The sequence below is a fragment of the Amblyomma mixtum genome, chromosome 8, assembly GCF_055824585.1.
Source record: "Amblyomma mixtum isolate Tamu chromosome 8, ASM5582458v1, whole genome shotgun sequence".
NCBI lineage: Eukaryota > Metazoa > Arthropoda > Arachnida > Ixodida > Ixodidae > Amblyomma > Amblyomma mixtum.
Genome location: NC_143019.1, coordinates 85,209,976 through 85,233,285, shown reverse-complemented (window position 1 = coordinate 85,233,285; position 23,310 = coordinate 85,209,976). Strand labels below are relative to the sequence as shown.

The following is a 23,310-nucleotide window of genomic DNA, read 5'->3' as shown; positions in this document are numbered from 1 at the left end:
CCAATCCCATTCTAATTATAATCCAGAATTATTCTATTCCTTTGTAGTTGGTGCAGTTGTAAGTACCAGTACCGGCCATTACTTGTTAACATTTAGTAATTTCCCGCCTTTGATAGCTCCACACTATTTCTACAAATTGCACTACTTCAGCAATGCGTTGGTGTGGCGTCGTACTGTGTTGCCACCCATAGGACACGAAAGAAAATGACTGATTATCAAGAAATGAAAGGCACGGTGTCTCGAATCTCTGTGACACCTCTAACGCTCCGTGAGGGAAGGAGGTGAGACTGGAAGAGAAAAAAAGAGATTACGTAGTGGAGAGCTCCGGAAAATTCAGGGGGCACTTTGACTGTCTAAAGTGGGTAGAGGCGGAAGCGTTTTTCGCACCACCTTCGCTGTTTCTGTGGCACTGGTGGCGTCACATGTAATTGAGTACTAATTACTAAGTGATGACAAATCACTAATTAATGGTTAATTACTGATTAATGCCGGAATACTAATTAACTGCTAATTAATGACGCTTAAGCTTCGCCTTTAGGAGTGGAACGCGACAGCGCGTTGTAGCGCTGCCAGGGAGTCCACGGAACGCCACCACCCGTTCGGCGCGATGCCTTGCCCTTTGAACGCAACGCTTTTTGAGGAAAGGAAATGGCACAGTAATTCTCTGTCATCTCGGTGGACACCTGAACCGCACCGTAGAGGAAGGGAGGAAGTGGGAGTGAAAGAAGATAGATAAAGAGGAGCCGTAATGAAGAAAATGAAAATTGTATTTGAGGCAAGGAAATTACGCAGTAACTGTGTCACAAAATTCAGGGGGCACTTTTTTGACGTAAAGTGATGTCACTGATGTGTGGTTAAGATGTTAAGCTTCGCCCCTAAGAGTGGAACATGACAGTGTCTTGCAACGCTGCCAAGGAGTCCATAGAACGCCATCGCCCATTCGGTTCTACGCCTCGCTCGTCGGTAAATCGGTTTTTGAGGAAAGGAAATGTATCTGTCTCTCATTTGTCGGTGGACACCTAAACCTCGCGGAAGGGAATGGAGGAGGATGAGAGTGAGTGAAGACACCGTATTCACTAGACGCGCCTTTGTTCATTCCAAACCATCGAGCTGGCATGGCGGAGTGGATAGCATGCTCGTCTCTCACGCCGAAGACCGGGGTTCGATTCCTGAGCTAGACCAATTTCTTAATCGGTTTTATTTATTTATATGACCTGACTAGTAAAGCTAATTAGGCTAATTGGGTAATTAAGCGATTAACTAAGCTCAGTCCCACTTACTTGGAGCATCACTATACGATCCCTTCAATTGGTTGCATGGTTACTAGCCAAAGTACAATTGGCCCTGTTTAAAATTCGCGCACTGTGACGTCACGACCGTTTCCACCAATTGAAAAGCGTGACATTTTCTGTCGACAACTGCTGCTTGCAACGATGAGACATTAAAGGCTTCCGCCTTAATAAATTCGACCACCTGGGGGGATGTTTAACGTACACTGACATCACACAGCACACGGGCGCCTTTTGCGTTTCGCCTCCATCGAAACGCGGCAGCTACGATCGGCTTCGCACCCTGGTACTGCGGCTCGGCGGAACACCGCCTTAACCACAGAACCACCGCGGCAAGTAACGGACACATCGAACGTTGGGAATCAGATGCGGAGTGAGGAAGTCCAGAGCTCCGCGTCGTAGTTACTGCGTTTTTCCTCAGCTCTTCCTTCTTTCACGGAAGCTCCCGCAGAAGCTGAATCGCCTACTACTAGTACTGGTTCCTTTTCTTCAAAGTCCACCTAGACAGTGTGTATAGCCTATCTTTCTACCAACATGACCATGTATACACTGTGTATACTTGTATAATGGCATTCGTCTGCTTAATCGCCGCCTTTTATAAACGCTTAGCGGGGCTCAACTAAATGCTCCAACGCACTGAAAACAACGGGAGGGGAAATTTTGAAAACAGGAGATACAGCTGCAGTCACTGCGTTTCTCGACAACATTTTACAATACCACGCGCGCAAACGAACCACTAACATGCTAATTGAGCTCCTCCTCCCAGTTTTGCTGATAACCAGAGGCGCTATTGTAAGGACAGCCTGCGATATGAGAAAGCCAACTCGACTAATTATCAACTACGTCTATTGTTAACCAGGTGAGGCGAACGGAAAGCGTAGTCTTAAAACAATTCTGCGCATAAAAGTTCCTACTCTGTAGGGATGATGGTGGTGGATGAGGATGCTGCTGCTTCGGTAGTGTTCTCGGTGATCGTCCGCCGGGCTACGATGGGTTCCGCCAGGGGCGGCCTGTACAAGATCTGTGCCAGGCGAAAGGTGAAGAACAGCAGCGCGCCAGCCACCGTCACCAGGATCAATATGACCAGGCAGCTGGTGATAATGTCCGAAAAGGTGTTTAGCTTGCGACGGCGCCGGGAAAATTCGTCGATGGTCTGCGAAGGGTGCAAAGTTAACGAATTTTTTACGTGGCATGCCTTGAAGTCAGGCCGGACACCTCTACAGCGACAATCGGATTCACAAGAAACGATGTTACAACTTCCATAAAAGTACCTTTGCGCAGCAGAGTCTGCAAAAGCGCTAATTTTTTGTCGAGATTCATGTCAGGCACAGAGTGCTTAAAGGTATTACAATATCTTCCATCGATACGTTCCGGCGTTGTAATGACAAAGCCGTTACTTTCACGGAGCTTTGCTAAGCTACGATAGTTAAAAAATATAATACATGTGTCGCCATGACCTGCCGTTTTAGCCAGGAAACTTCGGTGCTGAAGTCGTTTGTCTTCACGAATCCCCGAGGCTATGTTACACCGTCCGTTTCAATTTTGACGTATGGAGTTAAATCGAGTGGGGAAAAATTTTTCAACCAAATCAGGCCGCGAAGAAATGAAGCCTGGGTGTGTTGCAAATTAGTGATGTTTATCAATAACAAGAATTATATAAAGTCATCTTCCGCGTGCGTTTAACGCCGAGGCAGCAGTGCGCTGCGCCGAAAGCTTCAAGACGGAATGTACAGCATTAGTGAAAAGAAAGCAGGCCACGGCGTTTCGTTCTGGAACAACGCTGCGTGGCTCGTTACGCGGACGGACGGACGGACGGACGGACGGAGGGATGGATGGATGGATGGATGGATGGAAGGATGGATGGATGGATGGATGGATGGATGGATGGATGGATGGATGGATGGATGGATGGATGGATGGATGGATGGATGGACGGACGGACGGAAGGATGGACGGATGGACGGATGGACGGATGGACGGACGGACGGACGGACGGACGGACGGACGGACGGACGGACGGACGGACGGACGGACGGACGGACGGACGGACGGATGGATGGATGGATGGATGGATGGATGGATGGATGGATGGATGGATGGATGGATGGATGGATGGATGGATGGACGGACGGACGGACGGACGGACGGACGGACGGACGGATGGATGGATGGATGGATGGATGGATGGATGGATGGATGGATGGATGGATGGATGGATGGATGGATGGATGGATGGATGGATGGATGGATGGACGGACGGACGGACGGACGGACGGACGGACGGAGGACGGATGGATGGATGGATGGATGGATGGATGGATGGATGGATGGATGGATGGATGGATGGATGGATGGATGGATGGATGGATGGATGGATGGACGGACGGACGGACGGACGGACGGACGGACGGACGGACGGACGGACGGACGTAGGGACGGACGGACAGACGGACGGATGGATGGATGGATGGATGGATGGATGGATGGATGGATGGATGGATGGATGGATGGATGGATGGATGGATGGATGGATGGATGGATGGATGGATGGATGGATGGATGGATGGATGGATGGATGGATGGATGGATGGATGGATGGATGGACGGACGGACGGACGGACGGACGGACGGACGGATGGACGGATGGATGGACGGACGGACGGATAGATGGATGACCTTCAAAAAGCCCGAATACTGGATGTCTTTCATGACTCAGAAGATTGTTCCCATCCCCGTCCAAACAGTGGGCTACGATTTGCTTCTCTCGGGTGGCGGAAAATCTTGATGGCGCCATTGCATGCGGCGACTTTGCTCCCTTTCACACTTGCCCTCACCCCTTAGTTATTTGTTATTTGCTCTCACAACACAGCTAACGCTGAAACATTCGCGCTACACAGCCGTAACTGTCCTCAGTGTTTATAGCTTTTCTAGGTTTCGCAACCGCAATTATTACTCAGAAACCTTATTTGCCGTTAGAAGGCGTTAGTGTAGCGTAGATACAGGCCTACTTAAATTTATTCTCGAAGCGCAACTCTCACCGTTGAGGAATACAGGCTGCTGCGCCGCCGTCGGGGATCATGCACCGCGATGTCCACATTCTGTCGCGGGCGAGTCCTCCTGGTAGTGGCAAACGGCACCGCGGTTGTCGAACCCGTCCACCATCCGGTGCCTGCAGGAATGCACGCCACGTCAGGAAATGCCTTCGTTTACAGCAGTGAGGTCAAAAGTGAAGCAGGTTGAAAGTGAAATAGAGAGCGATTATATTTCTGGACGGTGGCACTCTAGTTGCTCTACAAGGATGTATAGCCAAGTCAAGAGTATGCACCGTTCAGAGTTATAAGGTATAAGACTTTTAAACACAAATTTAAACATATATTCCCTCCTTAATAAGCGGTTAATACTCAAATTATAAATTATTGTTTGATTAATGGGTGTTTAACATCTCAAAGTAACTAAGGCTATGAGGGACGCTGTAGTGAGGGCTCCGTAAATTTCGACCACTCGGGGTTATTTAAGATACACTGACATCGCACAGTGCACCGGCCTCTAGAATTTCGCTGCCATTTATTTTTCAGTATACATTACTCATAGTAACTTTGCTGAATGACAACTTCTTCTGAGTGAAAACACTTTCACTGTGATTCATGTAACTCCTTTTGTGTTTCTGCGCTGAAGTTTTCGCATGTGCGTGTGTAGCAGTGGGTTAAGTGTAGTATCATTCTTTTTTTCTTTTTGTTTCATGGCAAGTTACGTGAATAGTGATTTACTGTGCCGAAATTGCCGCTCGATTTACTGCCATGGAGGCACCAATTGCTGGTCAGAACACACCTTTATATTTTAAATTGCGTTTACCACTGAGTTGGTAAACCCAATTGGGTTTACCAGTTGGGTTTAACGCACACTGCAAGGGCCTTTAAGCATTTCGCCTCCATTGAAATACCAGCGCCCCGGCCGTGATAGAACCCGCGTCTTTCGGATGAGCAGCCGAGCACCATAACCCTGGCGCGGCGTCGCCAACTTGACGTGACGGACCACCAGTGGCGCTCGTCCGCGCCGAGAACGCCGGAGTACAAACGAACGTAAAGAAAGGGAGGCTAAGTTGCGGGCTTGCGAAGCGGCCGCTTGGATTGAGAAATTGGGACAAGCGCAAAATATTGTCAAGTAGTGATGCTGGCAGTCCGGCAGTCAGGAAGGCACCGAAAAGCTTCAGAAAGAAACTTCTTATCGCCCTGACTTGTGCTCCCAAAGAACAGAACTATCGGCGATGGCGATAGCTAGCAGCGTCCTCGGAAGTCATTGAAGAACACAATCCCGACTGCTCATGGCAGTGCTCAGTTTAAAGTTGACGAGGAACCTCCTAGAGAAGGTGCCAAAAGCCACTACGAAAGTCTAGAACGATACCCGCCGCGGTAGCTCAGTGCTTACGGCGCTCGCCTACTGAGCCGGAGTTCCCGGATTAGAACCCCCGGCCGCGGCGGCCGCGTTTCTATGGAGACAAAACGCAAAGGCGCCCGTGTGCTGTGCGATGTCAGTGCAAGTTAGATCCCCAGGTGGTCGAAATCTAATCCGGAGTCTTCCACTCCGGCAACTCTTTCTTCCTGGGGTGGTCTGCGGGGCAGGGACGCGCTACGGCTCGCCTATGCCTTCGTGACCAGCCGGATCCTCTACGCCGTGCCGTACCTACGCACCACCAAACAACAAGACGAGCGCATTGACGCCATCATCAGGAAGGCAACAAAGCGAGCACTGGACCTCCCGGTGGCTACCTCCAACGCCAAACTGAAGGCGTTGGGACTGGTAAACTCCTATCAGGAGTTGCGGCAGGCCCACCTCGTGAACCAATATACACGGCTATCGCAGACGGTGCCTGCTAAACCGCTTACACATTCAACACACATGCATACCAGAGGGGACGGAGAACGCCCGGTGCTGTGGCGCCACATGCTCTTGGTCGCTCCGCTCCCGCGTAACATGGACATGACTTCACATGAAGGCAAACGACAAGCGCGGGTTCGCACGCTTGAGAGGCAATATGGCTATAAAGAGGGCGTCTATTACGTGGACATCACAGGGCCGTCGCCCGCGGGATTCTTCACGGCTGCCGTAGTTCACCGGGGAATGAATGTCGATGGGCTATCTTTTCGGGCCCCAAATTCAACACGAGCGGAGGAGGTCGCAATAGCTCTCGCTGCCGCCGATCCAAAATCGAAAACGGTTATCACAGACTCACGCCGGGCCTGTGAACATTATCTTGCAGGCGAAATATCACCTCTTGCCTCGCAAATTCTAAGACGCGCTCTCGCCGATCCAACTCGCACAAAAGTGATCTGTGCTCCTGGCCACCAGGATCTACGAGGCAATGAGGCCGCTGATGCGGCCGCCCGAGCGCTCACACACCGGGCTCCTCATCCTAGCTCTCCTGGCTCAGAAGCTCATAAATCGCTTCTGCGGTTCCGCGAAATCCTAATTTATTATTGCGACAGCCACCGTCTCTACCCGGCACCTGCCAAGGGGCTGAGTAAGGCGGAGGAGCGAACTCTGCGGCGCCTGCAGACAGGAACCCTTCTCTGTCCTGCAATAGCAAAACACTTCGATCCGAACACAGATGGGCGCTGCCCGCACTGTGGAGAGATCTGCGATATCTTTCACATGGTGTGGGCATGTACTCAGAATCCTCACCTTCCCCCCTCCCCCACCCCCACCCGAGAGGCATGGGAGACTGCCCTCCTCAACTGCTCCACACTGGAGTCCCAAAGGGCTCTGGTCAAGCGGGCGCGAGACGGGGCCTCGTCATGCGGTGTCCCGGACTAAGGATACCGACCATGCAGCAGGGTTTTTTTTTTTTTACCCTCGAGCTCTCTTTGATTAAAGGTTTTCACCACCATCACCACATTCTACCTGCCTCCTTAACGGCGCGGTGCGGGTGTCCACCGAGATGTGAAACAATTGCAACGCAATTTCCTTTCATCAACAACCAGTTCATAAAAAACTAGTTGTGCCAGGCTTCGATCATTCGAAATTAACCCGGTCGCGTCATGCGTCACCAAGCAATGAAGCTGCGTAGTAGCCGTTTTCGGGCATGAACAAATAAGCGGTACAAAGTTTTGCGTCAATAAGAGTCTTTGCCTCACAGTAGACTTGATCTGGCTGAAATCTATTGAACTTGTATTATTTTCCCAACTTTTTCTATTTGCTACTACACCTTACCTACACTTCTAGTGCCTACAAACGAGGTTGGGGCGAAGCGCTTCTAGACACGCTGCAGTGACTGGGGGCGCACAGCAACACACCAGCATCCGCCGCAGCGCTGTACTCCCACAGCTCTCCGGTCGTGTCCGGGGATCGTATCATCTGCGGTGAGGTCCGACCCGGTGACCGTTGGTTCCGGCCGGCAGCAATGGAGAGGCGCCGCGGACGGAAGGCACCCGCCGGTTCCCCGTGTGCACCAGCCGGAGAGACCGCGACCGCAGCCACCAGGAAGAAGGGGCTCTGCGAGGGGCCACGCCATTGCGCGTGGTTGACGACTATGTTGGCAAAGAAACAAATGGTTCAGTCAAATAAGCCACCTGGCCTGTCTGTCTCTGCGCGACAATTATCAGGCTTACGATGGGCAATTTCTAGGATTGGATTCAGCCCCCAGAATTGCGGCGAAGGTTCACTGTGAAGATTCGCATGCGAGGCCTCCGGAGGGAGTCACGCGACCCTGCCCCACCTGTATTGCCGCCATCTAATCAATTTTCTTAAAGAAATTCATAACTCATTCAGCCTATATATTAGTCATCATATCATATATATTAGTTATATAATCATCATCCATCACCTGCCTGTCTGTCTATCTGTTTTATTGTTTCTATCTTTACTTCTTACCTTTGTTATTTCTATCTGCTTATCTAGCTACATTTCTTCCTTTGTTTCCTTCTACCTATCCATCTGTCTATTCCTGTATACCCGTCTCTGTATTCATTCAACAAGTCAGCGTATCAAATACAGAGTCAATCACTTGCGCATCAGTAGGTTTGAATTTTCCTATGTGTCTACCATTATCGGCTAGGACTGGCTTATTTAAAAGTAAATTGGACATTAACAACACCTCCAGAAGCGATTGGACTGCACAGTATTGGGTGCGAAACGATGAGGCAGGAAAACACGCTTATAAGTACTGACAATGCCTTCTACCTGAAGGCCATAAACATCGCTTGCTTTGCTCTGAGACCCGTTTAGACGCCTTGATTCGTGTACTCGTCGTAACGTGGAGCCACATACGTGAAGAGATGGCATACGTCATAGCTCGAGCTGCTAGCATCCCTGCTGAATGCTCTTTCATAAAGGGCTGCCTTCAGAAGGCAAAAAGAACGAACATTTCCGGGTCCCCTTTTTGTTGTACGTAGCTTTTATCCCCTCACTACACGTGCGGAGCAGGAAAGAAAGGTGACAGGCGCAGAAAAAGAAAGTGCAGTGGAAGAGGGCTTTTTCTGGCAATTTCGGCTGATCTGGCTGACGCTGAAAGCAGGGAGGTGCCGGCCCTGTAGTCCTTTCTTGCGTCGCCATGTGCTGAAGCTATCGTATACTGTGCTTGCACTTAAAGAGTTCTCCCTGGCCTAAAAGCCAGCTAGAGCTCATTAATGATAGTTAGTCCGACGTGTTTGGGGAATAGCATTGTTTTCTGTGTTTCAGCTTTTAACGACCAGAACTGTACCATTACCTAAAATGAACACTTTATTGGAGGGATCCAGGGCAATTTAGATCACCTGGGGTTTTCTAACACGCGCTTACGTCGTACGACATACGGACATACGGAGCAATACAAAATGTAACAGTAATCTCTCATTTTCATCCACCCAAGCGCTGCTACGAAGGAAATCTATAGCTTTCACAGAAGCCTTGTAGTTGAAGTCTCTCCTCTAAGGTTGAAGAAAAACTGGAATTCTTTTTTTCATTTGAGAGGTTTATGCGAAAGCTGCACGCATTTATTAGCCATATACGACTGTGCTTCGGTACATTCTAATCAGTACTTACTCCCTTAAGCTATAAGCACGAAGTAGTGCACTTCAGCAGCGCCAAGTTTTAAGGTTTCCAACTTACCGTGAAGGCTGACCACCAGCTAGACTTGGGTGGAGGGGGCAGCTCAACGATGGGTGTCGGAGCGATGCTTCCGCTTATCTTCATGTCTGTCTCTGTAGATGCGGCCGCTCCGGTCGATGCAGCGATCGCATCTGGACTCGGCAGTGGAGGAGGCGCTCCTTCTTCGGTCGAGGGCCTCCTTGAGCTCTTTCCGGCACCTGCTGTCGCTGGTTTCTTAGACGGCGCCACAACGCCTCGTTCTGGTGCCTTCGTACCGGTCTCCTGAGCGGGTGGCTCACTAGTTGATATTAAGGGATGACTGGAATCTAATGATGCACGCTCAGCATCTACTGACGGGAGTTTCTCATCTACCGGCGCACGTAAGGACTCCACCGACGCACGTTTGGCTTCTACCGGTGGACGCCTACTAATTACCGATGAGGGCTTTGCAGGCGACGAGCTGGCGTCTTTACCTTCTGAGAATGTGGACTCACCGTCCTCTACACGACGGCTCCGCGTGGCATGTATGCGATCACCATGGTATCGCCGACTTGTGTCATCGGAGCACAGCATCTCCTCTTTCTTGGCTACGTCAGCTTGCAACTGCCAAGTCAATTTCACTGCCGGGTCGCCTTGTTCCACAATAGGTGGTGTGGGGGTTTGTCTGACGGCTTCGCAGACGACTTGTGGAATGGGTTGGGTCGAGAAGAGGCCTTTGCTCATGGTAAAGATGCGCCGTCGTGCGGTCTTCGCGGTCGCATCGTCGACCTGCGTGGGTTGCCGCGTCAACGTCGGCGCGTCGGGTGACGTTCTTACAGAAGCCGGCTTGAACGTCGGCTCTACGCCACTAGCAGAGTTGGGGTGTTCTTCGACGACAGCCCGCTGACCGGGCAGCACACTCATCCGCTCCGCGTTGTTACAATACACGGCGCCTGCATGCGGCTGCTGGTCGTGCTGGTTCTCGCGACGTATCTCACCATTTGATATGCAAGATGACGTAACCTCTTTTCGGTGGCTTGGCTGGTCATCGTCGTCTGCAAAGGCGTAGCTCTTGCTGGTCGTGCGAGGTGCGCCTGACAAAGTTTGGCTCCCGTGCTGCTCATCGGCCAAGGCAAAATCCGGCTGGTCTGGACGTAAGAAATATAATTTACACTTAAGAGTTGCGTACTCAGCTTGGCGCATACTTCAAGTAATAAATGCGTCAAATATACAGAACAGCAGGCTCTTTTTGTTGTGGTAGTGAAGGACGTTTTACCGCAACCTCAATATATACAATGCGACGAAGCTCTAGCCAATGGCGGCATATAGCAAGGACAACACAAGTGCTGCGGCGCAAAGCCGTATTGTAAGATAAGACTGCGTCTTAACAAGGCGAGGTAGAAAGATCTGCTCACGCTTTGGAGGATGCGCTAGGCGTTCTCTGTTTTACCCGCCACGAACTTTTAATCTATTTCTAGGGAGGCATTAGAGACACTAAACACACTATCACAATAAATGGTCCAGTGGCATTCGCGCCCTCGACTCACTACCAGGCATAATAAATTCGCACTGATGTTTCTCGCCACAGGCGATGTTTCCATTTTGCTGCAGAAAAAAAAATTCCAGTGTGCGCGTGTGACAGCAAATGCGACTGAACCCTCCACACTTCAGAAGCGTAACCCACGTCCACCCTTTAAGTGGCACCGACCAACCAGAAGCCCATGAGAGAAGCCGACCACATATCCACCTCTACACTTCGGAAGTAGCACCTATTTCCACCTTCCGGAAAACTAGCACCCACATCCACCAGAAGCCCACGTAGTAGCTTCAGAAAGAAAAAATGACGGATAAATCAAATTAAAAAACGAAATGGGAACGTAACAAATGTAGAGCGAAAGGCAAAAGACCCCTGCTGCTGCATCTTCGTCACAAACGCTCATTTTAGCGTCCGTCAAATTTTTGTTTCCGAATTATTCCTTCAATGCAGTTGGATAAAAACGATATAGAGGCAAGAACTGGCACGTTAGCCAGTTGTACCCTGAATAACATCTGAAAACCGCCTGCAGCCGGCAATCTAACCTAACTTCCTGGCAAATTTTAATTCAGGCAGCCGAGAATCTAACGTCACATAAAAAACTTAAAGCAAGCTCACCAACTGGTACTCGAGCGCGCAGACGGCGACCCTCAGTAGCACGAGTGCAACGCATATGGGTCTCGTGACTGCAGCCAGCAAGTCAACAACACTACTACTAAAAGACATGCCTTTTTCTTTGACTGGGATGTCTACCTATTAAGTGTCGAGAGTTGCTCAAGATCCTCGAGAGTCAGCTGCTGGCTTGACTGCATGTCACCTCCAGAGCGAATAGTTCAGTGTTCGGCAATCGTTGGATGACCACTGAGTGCATACTTACAGCCTAAGTGACTCGCATCCCTGTCGTCCAGGCTCACTGGGGGCGCCACGACAGCCTGCGGTGCCAGAGGTGGGCCGTTGTGCAAGGTCGCGGCGATGGGAGTTGGCACCCTGGGCGGCAGGGAGTTCTTCGGCGACCCCGAGCGACGTACTGTTGCCGACGATGACCCTGTCTCGTCGGGGAGAGCAGGGCGCCCGCTCATTTTGCTGCTCCCAGAGGATGCTGTAGACATGGCGTCCAAGGGCCTCTTCTTCTTCTTCTTCTTCTTCACCTCATTTTAATGGCACATACCCACGTGGGGGGATTGGCCAAGGTGTAGTGGTATACATAAGAAAATTTCCATAGGATTAAACGTGAAATTTGAAAAATGTATTCATGAAAAACGACAGAAGAATAATTGAAGTGAAATAACAAAGAACATTTTGGCGAGAATAATAATAATTAAAAAAACAAAAAAAAACTCCGAGATTTTTAAAGGAGTTAGCAAATCAACCTACCAGTTGCAATTATGTAATCATGTAGATTCCCACAAATTGAACTCAAAGCAAATCCTTTGGCGCTCGCTCCGAACGATAACAACACTTGCATAGATAACGGGAGCCCTAACCTGGAGAGAGGGACCTCCAGGTAAATCTTTCTCTGAAGTGCGAACTTTGGACAGTAGAGCATGAAATGGTCCACAGATTCAACGACCCCGCATGAGTCACATAGGTTTGTTGGAGACCAGCCACATCTGCATAGGTATAAATTTAAACTGGGAATCCTGCACCGCAGTCGCGTCATTGATACCTCACACTGCCTGGTGTTACACGAACGGACGTTCCATTTATACGCTAAGTGCTGATAATCAGCAGTATTTAGTAGGGGATCGCGTAACCTGGCTGATATGTGTTGGAACCGCTGAAACCTGGAGATCGCCAGCAGACTGAAATTCGGGACGGGATGCGTTACTGGCCCGTCAAGAGCTGACCTTGCTAAATAATCAGCCACCTCGTTGGAATGAATGCCTGCATGACCAGGAACCCAGACAAAACGGACCTCCTTTAAATTGGACGGGACAAAAAATCGCAGGAAGCGGAACAAAAAACCTTTTTGGGAAGTTTCAAGGGAGACTAAAACTGACAAGCAATCAGCCAGGATGATCACGTGAGATACATGACACGGAATTTTGTGCAGGGCCATTCCAAGAGCCAAAAATTCCGCAAAGAATATGGGGATATAATCTGGGATGCGGACAGAATAGCTCCATGCCAAATCCTGCGAAAAGATGCCAACTGCAGCTTTTTGGCCGCTGACGGAGGCATCAGTAGAAAGCACCACATGATGGGGGAATTCCGCTATATGACCAGAAAGAATGCCGTTTAAAATGTTTGTGGGCATGTGTTTCGCATGAGATGGGAAGATGTGGTCAAAATGGAATTCCACTGCTGCCGGCGTGTCGTCAACCCACTGCAAGGAACTGAGATCAACACCAATCGGGGTTAAAAGTTTCTGCGTTAAGGTAATTTGTGGCATTTTATATCGTGGCCAATGTTGGTAAAAAAATAAGGCCTGCTGAGACGCAAAAATAGGAGTACTGACATTAGTCATCGGGTCCAACGACCTGAGGAAAGTTCGCACCGTGAGTATTTGAAAGCGGGAAATTAAATCGGGCATACTGGCTTCGAGATAAAGCAGGGCGTTTGAAACTGATTTTGGCAGACCAAGGCAGAGACGTAGAGCACGCCTTTCCAGTAAGATTAAGGGTTGGACCTTGTAGTTTGCGCTACCAGAGAACAAAACGCAACCAAATTCAAGTATAGGTCTTACATAAGCTTTGTAAAGTAACAATAATGTGTCGCGGCGCATCCCAAACCTTTTATTGGCGATTCGTGTCAGCCGGCCTAGAGCGCGTTCTCCTTTACGCATGTTGTTCTTGATATGAAGGCTCCAATCTAAGGTTGGATGGTAAGTAACACCTAGATATGTAACAGATTCCACTTGTGGAATCAGATTAGAGTGATGGGCTAATGAAATGTACAAAGGCGTGTCTGGAGGAAATACCAGTGTGCCACATTTGTTAACATTCAGGGATAAATTAATACGGTGCAACCAAACTCCAAGAGCATCCAAATATCCCTGCATAATCTGGTAAAGCGAATGGATATCCGTGGCCGAGGCGAAAAAAGCTATGTCATCTGCATACACAAAAACTGTTATATCAGGACGGATGGGGATGTCACTGACCAAAATATTAAAAAGCAGCGGTGATAGTACAGAGCCTTGCGGCACTCCTCTTGATTGATGGTAAGTATTAGAACGTAGGGTACCCTCTGCGCAGTAAAAGTATCTGTCCTTTAGAAATTCAGATATCCATGCATAAATGTAGGTTGGAGGATGTAACTGCGCAAGTCTGTCAAGTAAAATAGTATGTTCTACACTATCATAGGCCTTTGCTACATCAAGAGTCACCAAAGCTGAAACTTCTCTTCTGCGTATCGAGAGCCGGATTCTACTCTCAAGATCCACATGCGCGGTCCATATAGAGCATCCGCGACGAAAACCAATCTGTGCTGGGCTGAGGCCATTAACATCCTGAACATGTTTTGTGAGACGGCTGTGCACTACCCTTTCAATTAATTTGACTAAATTTGAAGTTAGTGCAATTGGCCGAATATTGTCTAAAACGTACCCTTTACCAGCATCTTTCCTCAATAAAATAATTTTCGCCATCTTCCAAATGCTTGGAATCCATGCATTGGTCAATGAAGTATTGACAATATGTAAGAGGTTGCTTGTGAAATCCTGGGCTAAAATTTTAATCATACCAACAGTGACACCATCTTGCCCGGGAGCTGCAGGGTGCATCATTGCCAGGACTGAGAGGAGCTCTGCCGCATCAACCTCGGTATAATCTGAAGAGGGTGTGCTTGCGCGCAGAGGGACATTTCTTTGAGTCTGGAAACGTACTGCGAGTCCCTGAGCAATACTATCCAGGGTTTACTGAGCCTGTTGGGGTGATAACACTGTTGAAGAAGTAAGGTGAGGGACTGGAGAACTCTTGTTACGTTCCATAAATCTATACAGGGCCTTCCGATTACGAGGATTTGAAAGATAAGTGTTCAAATTTTGGTTATAGTCCTCCTTGGCTTTTGCAATTGTTTTTTTGAAAGATGCAGAGAAAAATTTGTAATTTAACCAATTTGCTGGACTCTGGTTGCAGGATAGCCTCTTCCAGGCCGCTTTTCTGCAACGATAGGCCTTCTCACACTCTTGTGTCCACCAGGGAGACGGCTGTTTATTAGAGACTGCTGCGGGCACAGTGAATATTGCATGGTCTACTGCACTTTGCAAAAATGAAACCGCCTGCTGAGCTCTGTCATCCCGGCTAGTACTGACTATAGAGGCAAGTGAGGCGGACATCAAACTTTTATAAATATTGTGGTTGACAAATTTATGGTTTACACAACTATTTTTGTGCGGAGATAACCGGATAGTGAAAGTTATAGGAAAGTGGTCACTAGAAGTACCCGAATCTTCTGTCAACCAGTCAGTCACCTCAAGCCTACCTGCCGATAATGTTAAGTCAATGGCTGAGCGAGCACCGCCTCGCATAAATGTTATATCTCTTGAATTACAGCAGCGTACAGCATTTGCAGACAGCCACGACCAGAGAAGCTGGCCGCAGGAATCAGTGCGACTTCCCCATTCACTGTGGTGGGAATTAAAATCTCCCGCAATAACTACACTACTTGCGCCAGCCACCAAGCTGTCTAAGCAGTCTGTCCTCTGTACACCTAAAGGAAAGTAGGTATTAGCAATTGTAATATCAGCACACTGCGGAAATGAAATTTTGAGCGCTAAAAGCTCACAGTCAGGGAGAAGAATTTTGTTAGAGATAGATGCCTGATGACATATGTGTTTAGAAAGCATGATTACCAATCCGCCTCCCCTACCAGCATTTCGATCTAATCTGAAAACTCGAAAGTTTTTCATTGAAAATGATTTATAAGGTGATAACCACGTTTCTTGTAAAAGCACGATATCAGGGTTGTGTTTCCGAATAAGTAGTTCTAGATCTGGAAGAGAAGAGAATACAGAGCGGCAATTCCATTGTAACACTTTGATACCTGCCATGATTACTGACCAATTGAAGAGGCAGACACCGCCTCTTTGAGGATATCAACATTGGGAATAAGTTTTGGTGGTCCTTTTCTAGCTTTCATCTGATGAGAACTAGATTTAGATGGAGACGAGGAAGCACGACGCTTCTGCGTGGAACACGACATTTCAACATCTGTTGTGCATGCATCGGTACAACATGCATTGCTAGGAAGAGAGATGTTAGGTGGGACCTGGGAAGCATCAGGAGGTGATGCTGAGCTGCTAGCAGTAGCGGCAGAAGCTGAAACAGACGCCGGCTTCGCTGCCAGAACGGATGGAGATGGTGACACAGATTGAACTGCAATAAACTGAGCCAACGCCTCAGAAAATGTGTTTAGCATACGCTCAACAACATTGTTAAGGGCTTTTTCTACAGTGGAGACAATGGAGGCAGTCAAGGTGGACTCAATATCCCCAACAGAAGCGCGCACACGACTAGCGTGTGAATCCTTCTTCCTGTTAAGAAGAGCGTAAGCATCGGCTCTTGAGCACCGCTTCTCTTTGATTATGTCTAACAAGCTGCGCTCCTCACTGCGTTTTGCGCAGTCGGCATCATCTGCTGGGTGGTTATTACTGCAGAGGCAACAATAAGGCTGTTCTGAGGTGCAGTTATCCGCAGCATGACCTTCGCCACACAAACGGCAGCGGGTCTCTGACTTGCATGCTTTGCCGCTATGCCCGAACCGCCAACAGTTGGTGCATTGAAGTGGGCGCGGTTGCAGAGTGTCTACACGGTATACAATAGGCCAGATTTTTAGTTCAGTAGGGCAGGAAGTGCCAGCAAAAGTTGTTATTACCGATTCAGTAGCAACACGCGAGCCGTTTATTTCTCTACTGCACCGATATACCGAAAGGACTCCAACACCTGCATCCTGAAATTCTTCTAGAATTTCTTGCGGGGAAGATGCTGAGTCCACACCGCGTACAATGCCCTTGACGCATGCAAGTTGCTCTGGAATGAATGCTTTTACCGGTAGAGAACTGAAAATTTTGCACTGCAGCAAGTCAGCCACGCAAGCGATATCAGACGATTTGCAGACAATGCCTCTACGGCCAAATGGACGCACTTCAGAGATCTGAAGATAGTTGGCTGTCAATGATCGTAGTTCCTGTTGAATAACTTTGGGTGTTTTCATTTTGATCGCCCCCTCACCGATTGGGACGAGAGCCACAGGAATTGCCTCAATGCCATTTTTCTGGAAGCACTCAAGCGGCAGGCTTTGGGCTGGCAAGCTGGCAAACCAAGCTGCCGACCCTCCACCTGGGGAGGTCAAAGACATCTCACAGCGAAACGCCCCCTCAGGTTCACATTAACCTAACCTTAACCTAAGCCTTGGCCAAAAACCCCCCAACGTAGAACGGCCTCACCAGTGAAGAGCAATCCGGAACCACCAGGAGAAGCAGAGTCCAGCAGCACAGTCCAGAAGCAGCAGCGTTCGAGGCCTCTTCAGTCGGGTTCTTCTTCCTCTTAAGGCTCGACGCGAGCATAGCACGCAAAGCCTCCGTTTCTTCTTCTTTATTTCTAGTATACTTGGCAGAGAGCAGAGAAGCTAAGGTGCATTTATAACGCTACAACGTTAAGGCTTCCGTAGTGCTTGTAGTTTGTGGCCTCTGGTGGAATGGCACACAGCCACAGTGGGATCTTTTTGGTTGGTTGGCCTAAAATAAAGATGGTACATGCCCACTACGGGACAGTGGCCAAGGCAGGGGCGGCGAATTGCAGGAAAGCGAAACGTTTTAAGGAAAAAGAAGGAAAAGTAATAATAAGTCACTCTCTGGCAAATCGGACGGCGGAGCTATGGGGAACCTGTTACCAAGGAGGTTTATTGCGGTGTGGATCTGCAGGAAATCCGGCATCGTCGTCGTCGCCGCTGTGAGCGAAAAATCTCCGGAGAAGCAACCTAGGTGCGCCACCTAGGTCACGTGACCTTGCGGCGTCATCACAACCTGCCCACCAGATAGTGAGCAATCTGATCTCTGTGGCAAGTAGCACTAAATTAATGATTGGTCGCGAGAGCTCTGACAAGCCCCAGCGGCGCCTGCTACAGCAGGGCAATGGCGCATCGTTGAACCGCTGTTGTATGAGAACTGCCAGGGATCTCTGAATATAAAGCCGAGAATGACCAATTCCGCATGTGTATGGCATTAACCTATTGACACTATTACGTCATACCCTTTAGGCGATACTTAAGTGTCTCGTTCAATATTTCTCATGACAGAATAGTCTGTGCTGCTGCCTCTGAAGCCATAACCAACTGCGACTTTATTATTAGATTGGCAGGCAGCCCGATGTGTGAGCTTAGTGAAGGAAGCGTCGCGCAGACCTTCTGTACCTGTCCTCACCTTGGCGGATCACATTTCTCCCTGCGAACGGACTTAAACCAGCTAGGCATCAGGTTGTTCTACAAGGCTAAGATGCTTTACCCACTTCCAGACTTCAAGGATCTTTCATAAACAGTGTGAGCATTGATCGGGGCGAAATTCTAGAGGCCCGTGTATACTGTGCGATGTCCGTGCACGTTAGAGAACCAAAGGTGGTCGAAATTTTCGGAGCCCTTCGCTACGGCGTCCATCATAGTGCCGCGTATTATTGTAGTGTTTGTTCGTTCACGCTCAAGGCTGCAGGAAAGTGTCGTTATCACTTTTGTTCGTGACGCGAGAAGCGACCAGATTAATCTCGATTGATCGCAGGCATGAAAGGCTGCATCTAGGTTTTTCCAGATTACTGTAGATGATCTTGACCTGTTATCTGGAAGTTTCCTTGCCGGCTTTAAATTGAGCGATGCCGCGAGCAGCGGGCATTCGTAGTTCGACGATTGACGAGCACGCTTGTTGCTTACGCCGCCACCGAGTGATTCAGTTCTTTTGCGGGCGCAAGTCAGCCCAAATAAACAGCTTCGTTTGCAAGTCTTTCTGGTGTCTTCTTGACCGCTGGACTGCCGTCACTACAACGTGACAATAGCCTCATTCGCTTTGGGACGTTAAATCCTCATAAAACATAAAGCGAGTGCCATTTACTCTCTGTTCCTTAATTGATCACTTTTTCTGGGCTCCTCCCCACATTTCTGCCCTTTTATCCCTTCACTCCATGCAGGGTAGAGACCTGACTTATGTCCTGTGTAAAAAAGAATCCCTCAGGGTGAAATAAATATTTCTGCAGACTCAACGGCAAGCTGTGTTTTGAAGCAACCGAAATGACATGGCACTAAAATAGTTGTATAAAATGTGTTAATATAGTCGCGGAAATTAGGCTGCCATGAAAATTGTCATAATTAGCCGAGTTGCTTTGACTGCAGGGGAAAACACTCTCGATTGGCCTGTACCTCTGTACTGCGTCACATGTGGTCTCCCTTTCATCACAACGGCCTTAATCTAGTTTACACACATTAATCTCCCCCCCCCCCCCTGCTACGCCCCTTTTGTTCAAGTCTACTCTGTGACCATAAAGATTCAGATTTCAAAAAATTCCTTTTTACTCATTAGGTTAGGCCTGGTGCCACATGTTCTGGCTTCTTTCATAGTCATATCTGACAGTGTGCCACGATGTTTTAAGGTGCAGCTCAGTGTTTGAGTGCACGCTGAGCTCACACGAATTAAGAAACATCGAGGGTTATTTAAACAAGTAAATGCAAGGGACCACTATTGCGTAAAACTGCAAAAGCACAGGGAAAATTAAATTATGACTAAAGTGAATGAAGAAACTAAATTCTTCTCGAAGTGAAAAAAAAACATCATGCCATTAGCAAAGAATAAATGCCATCCCGAGCAGAATGGTAAATGATTTGCGAGCAGGTTGGTTAAGGGGGTAGAAAAAAGGCGCCAGTAGAATTGCTTGCTAGTATTTTAAACGGCGATCATGGCTCATAACATCTATGAATACAGCCTAAGAGAAAATACACCCTCAGGTGTAATGGTAACTTATGTGCTGTTATTGTTTGGTTAAAAAAATGCACGCTTGACAAAAAACAGTACAAAGTGGACTGAAACCACGCGCTTCAAAAATGCAACACTAATCCACAGCGCCACCTGTGCATTTCTTTACTGCATGAGAAAAACGTCAGAAAGGAAAAAAAAAACCGAACATACTCCTGCTTCAATCATCGTGCTGCATAATACGAACCCGCCATACACCCGCACTTTCCACCATCACAGACAACTGAAGGTGGTCGAAATTCCTGCAGACCGTCACTACGGCGTCCCCATAGCCTAAGTTGCTTTGGCACGTTAAATCCCCATAAACCCAGAAACAAACACACACACATCCTGGGAGGCGCACACATTCATCAGGATAGCATAGCCAGCTAGGAGGATCTTCCAGTGCTGCATAAAATACAGCAAGGAGCGCTGCTCTCGAGACACAGGCTTTTTTTTCTGTGATGATTCGGCATGTGGGTCCATTATACGGCACTTCCCCAGACCAAATAGTCCCATCAACAGAGAGGGATCACAAGGGGATCACAAGGCACAACACGATTTTACCCAACAGGCAAATATTTAATGCCGCATGGCATTATTTCAATGTCCCTCTTAAGCGTTCGTTGTAATATTTGCCAGAAAAACACAGCATCAAAGCAAAAGTCCCATCAACAGAGAGGGATAACAAGGGGATCACAAGGCACAACACGATTTTACCCAACAGGCAAATATTTAATGCCGCATGGCATTATTTCAATGTCCCTCTTAAGCGTTCGTTGTAATATTTGCCAGAAAAACACAGCATCAAAGCAAACGATAAAACAATGATCAACAGCAGTCTTGGTGTATTGCGCAGGAGGCAGTTGACCATCCACGGCACAAACAGCTCCTTAGCATGAAGGCATGCCTTGAAAGGCAGGGTATATTCATCCAATTCGGCTAAGAACATTTTTTCAGCAGGCTAAATGCGCATTCACTTAACATGGTTTAAAACAACTGCAATAAAAACACCTCATAAAGCAGCCGATGCAAAGCTACAGAGAACAAAGAAATTCTAATAACCTGAGCCATATGCCTTCTGGAGAGGCTATACAGGCAACAAACCCAGCCATTCTGAACAAAAGCATTTTTGAGCGGGAAACCGTTTATGAACGCAGTTTTTTCATATAATGCAAGAATTCTCTATGGCAATTAATATATCCGCAGATCACACGAAGGAAATTTTGTATATTTTGTTTTTATTCACATTCTAAGTTTTGTCAAAAGCGTTCCCCATTGGTTTTCTATGGCAGTCTGAACTGTTCGATACGATCGATGGAAGCACTGCAAAAGATTTTGCTGCATATCTGAATAATGAACAATTATCTTCAATATTTCCGTAACAGTCTCTTATAATTTTCAAATTTCCGGAATTTTCGCCCCAGAAGGCTGGACCTGATAATTAAAGGTGCACAGTGAGGAAATTTAAGGCCAGCAACTTTCTTAAGGAATCCCTATAAAGTGCTCTCACGACCCTGTCTAGTCGGTGCGAATACGTAAAGCAACTCAACATTAAGTAGCCGGGTAAGCACAGCTATTAAAAATGAGTGGTTTCCCGGTCTTAAAAAGAAAAAAACGCGAATTAAGTTCATGCACAAAAATTGAACAAGGTCTAATCCTACAAACTCTAAAAGATGACACAAGTGTCAGGACGTTTGAGCTCCCATTGAGAGCACCACCTGAAGGGTGCGAATCTTCTATGCATTACCTGCATCTTTCACGTACATCAGCATCATCATCAGCCTGACTACACCCACTGCAGGGCAAAGGCCTCTCCCATGTCTCTCCAATTAACCCTGTCCTTGGCCAGTTGCGGCCACCGTATTCGCGCAAATTTCTTAATCTCATCCGCCCACCTAACTTTCTGCCGCCCCCTGCTACGCTTGCCTTCTCTTGGAATCCACTCCGTTACCCTTAAGGACCAGCGATTATCTTGCCTTCGCATTACATGCCCTGCCCAAGCCCACTTCTTCCTCTTGATTCCAACTAGGATGTCATTAACGCGCGTTTGTTCCCTCACCCACTCTGCCCGCTTCCGATCTCTTAAACCTATCATTTTTCTTTCCATAGGTCGCTGCGATGTCTTTAGCTTAAGCGGAACCCTCTTTGTTAGCCTCCCCGTTTCTGCCCCATAGGTGAGAGCCGGTAAGATACAGCTGTTGTAGACTTTTGTCTTGAGGGATACTGGTAAACTGCCATTCATGATCTGAGAACCTGCCAAATGCGTTCCACCCCATTCTTATTCCTCTAGTAATTTCCCTCTCATGATCCGGATCTGCGGTCACTACCTTCCCTAAGAAGACATATTCTCTTACTACTTCTAGCACCTCGCTACCAATTGCGAACTGCTGTTCCCTTGCTAGACTGATGAATATTACTTTGGTTTTCTGCATGTTAATTTTTAGCCCTATCGCTCTGCCCTGCCTGTCTAACTCATTGATCATGCTTCGCAGTTCATGTCCTGAGTGGCTTAGCAAGGCAATATCATCAGCGAATAGCAAATTCCTCAGGTATTCTCCATTAACTCTTACCCCCAACTCTTCCCATTTCAGGCCCCGGAATACCTCCTGTAAGCAGGCGGTGAATAGCATTGGCGAGATCGTGTCTCTCTGCCTGACACGTACAGTACAGGACTAATAGGACGCAGCAAGCTTTGCAGCCATCCAAGCCTGTGTTGCGCCACAGGCGCAACGAGAATGGTGGCTTTTAATTCTGTAATTACCAGTTCTAAAAAATATTCTTGGCGTCTCGCGCATGCGCAGAACGGAATACGAATGTTTGCTGTCTGAGTTTTCCAAAAACGGATGCTAAAATATTTCATGCCTGAAAACAAACCTTAAAACCAGTGATAAATGAATGTGGGGACTCGACCTGCTCTGTTCTCTTGAGTTTGCTTCCCCACGATGTGGTCCGACCTAGTTAGCTTAACTAACAAGGGAGGGCGGCTCTGTCACAGCGATACTAGCGGCAATAGACGGCGGGAACTCGACGCGCGTGGACGTTTCGGCGCCGTCCTCCGCTCTCTGCCAACAGGGCGAGGCCTCGTGGGAACATTTTCCTCGAGCTCGACCCTTCCGGCCTCGGAGTTTCTCCCCTGGCCTAGAGTAGGCGAACATTCGCTCGCAACCTTGCTGGTGAGTCGGACGACCACGATTCCCTAGCGTATTCTGTTGCTAGCTGGCGTTATTGCTATGGCAGCAATACTTAGCCCACGTTCCTAGCGAAGAAATGCCCTCCGTGGTCGGCGTGCGCTAGGTAGCGCGCCCGATTGCTATGTGGGGTCGGCAATTTGCATGGTCAGCCGTGGATAAGGAGAGTACGCAATATTCCTTCTATTTTAACCCCTTATGACATAAATGGTTATAATATTTCTAGCATACCACATTTCGTACAGACTATGGGTGATTTACTGCGGAGGACCTTAGTAGTTCCCTTGCGTGTGAAATCTCTCGCGCCGGCTATGGCCGATGCGC

At 48.3% G+C, this 23,310-nt stretch overlaps 1 protein-coding gene across 1 annotated transcript in view; it reads right to left on the bottom strand.

Moving 5' to 3' along the window:
* LOC149333271 (uncharacterized) overlaps window positions 1-11,972 on the bottom strand; it is a 36,252-nt gene extending 24,280 nt beyond the window's left edge. Inside the window, exons 1-5 of the mRNA XM_089557693.1 lie at window positions 11,741-11,972; window positions 9,372-10,477; window positions 7,580-7,778; window positions 4,328-4,458; window positions 2,204-2,442 (exon numbers count right to left, since the gene is read on the bottom strand). Of these exons, the coding sequence (XP_089413819.1) occupies window positions 2,204-2,442; window positions 4,328-4,458; window positions 7,580-7,778; window positions 9,372-10,477; window positions 11,741-11,972 (1,907 nt within the window). The remainder of the gene's footprint in view (window positions 1-2,203; window positions 2,443-4,327; window positions 4,459-7,579; window positions 7,779-9,371; window positions 10,478-11,740) is intronic.
* Window positions 11,973-23,310: the final 11,338 nt, after the last annotated feature.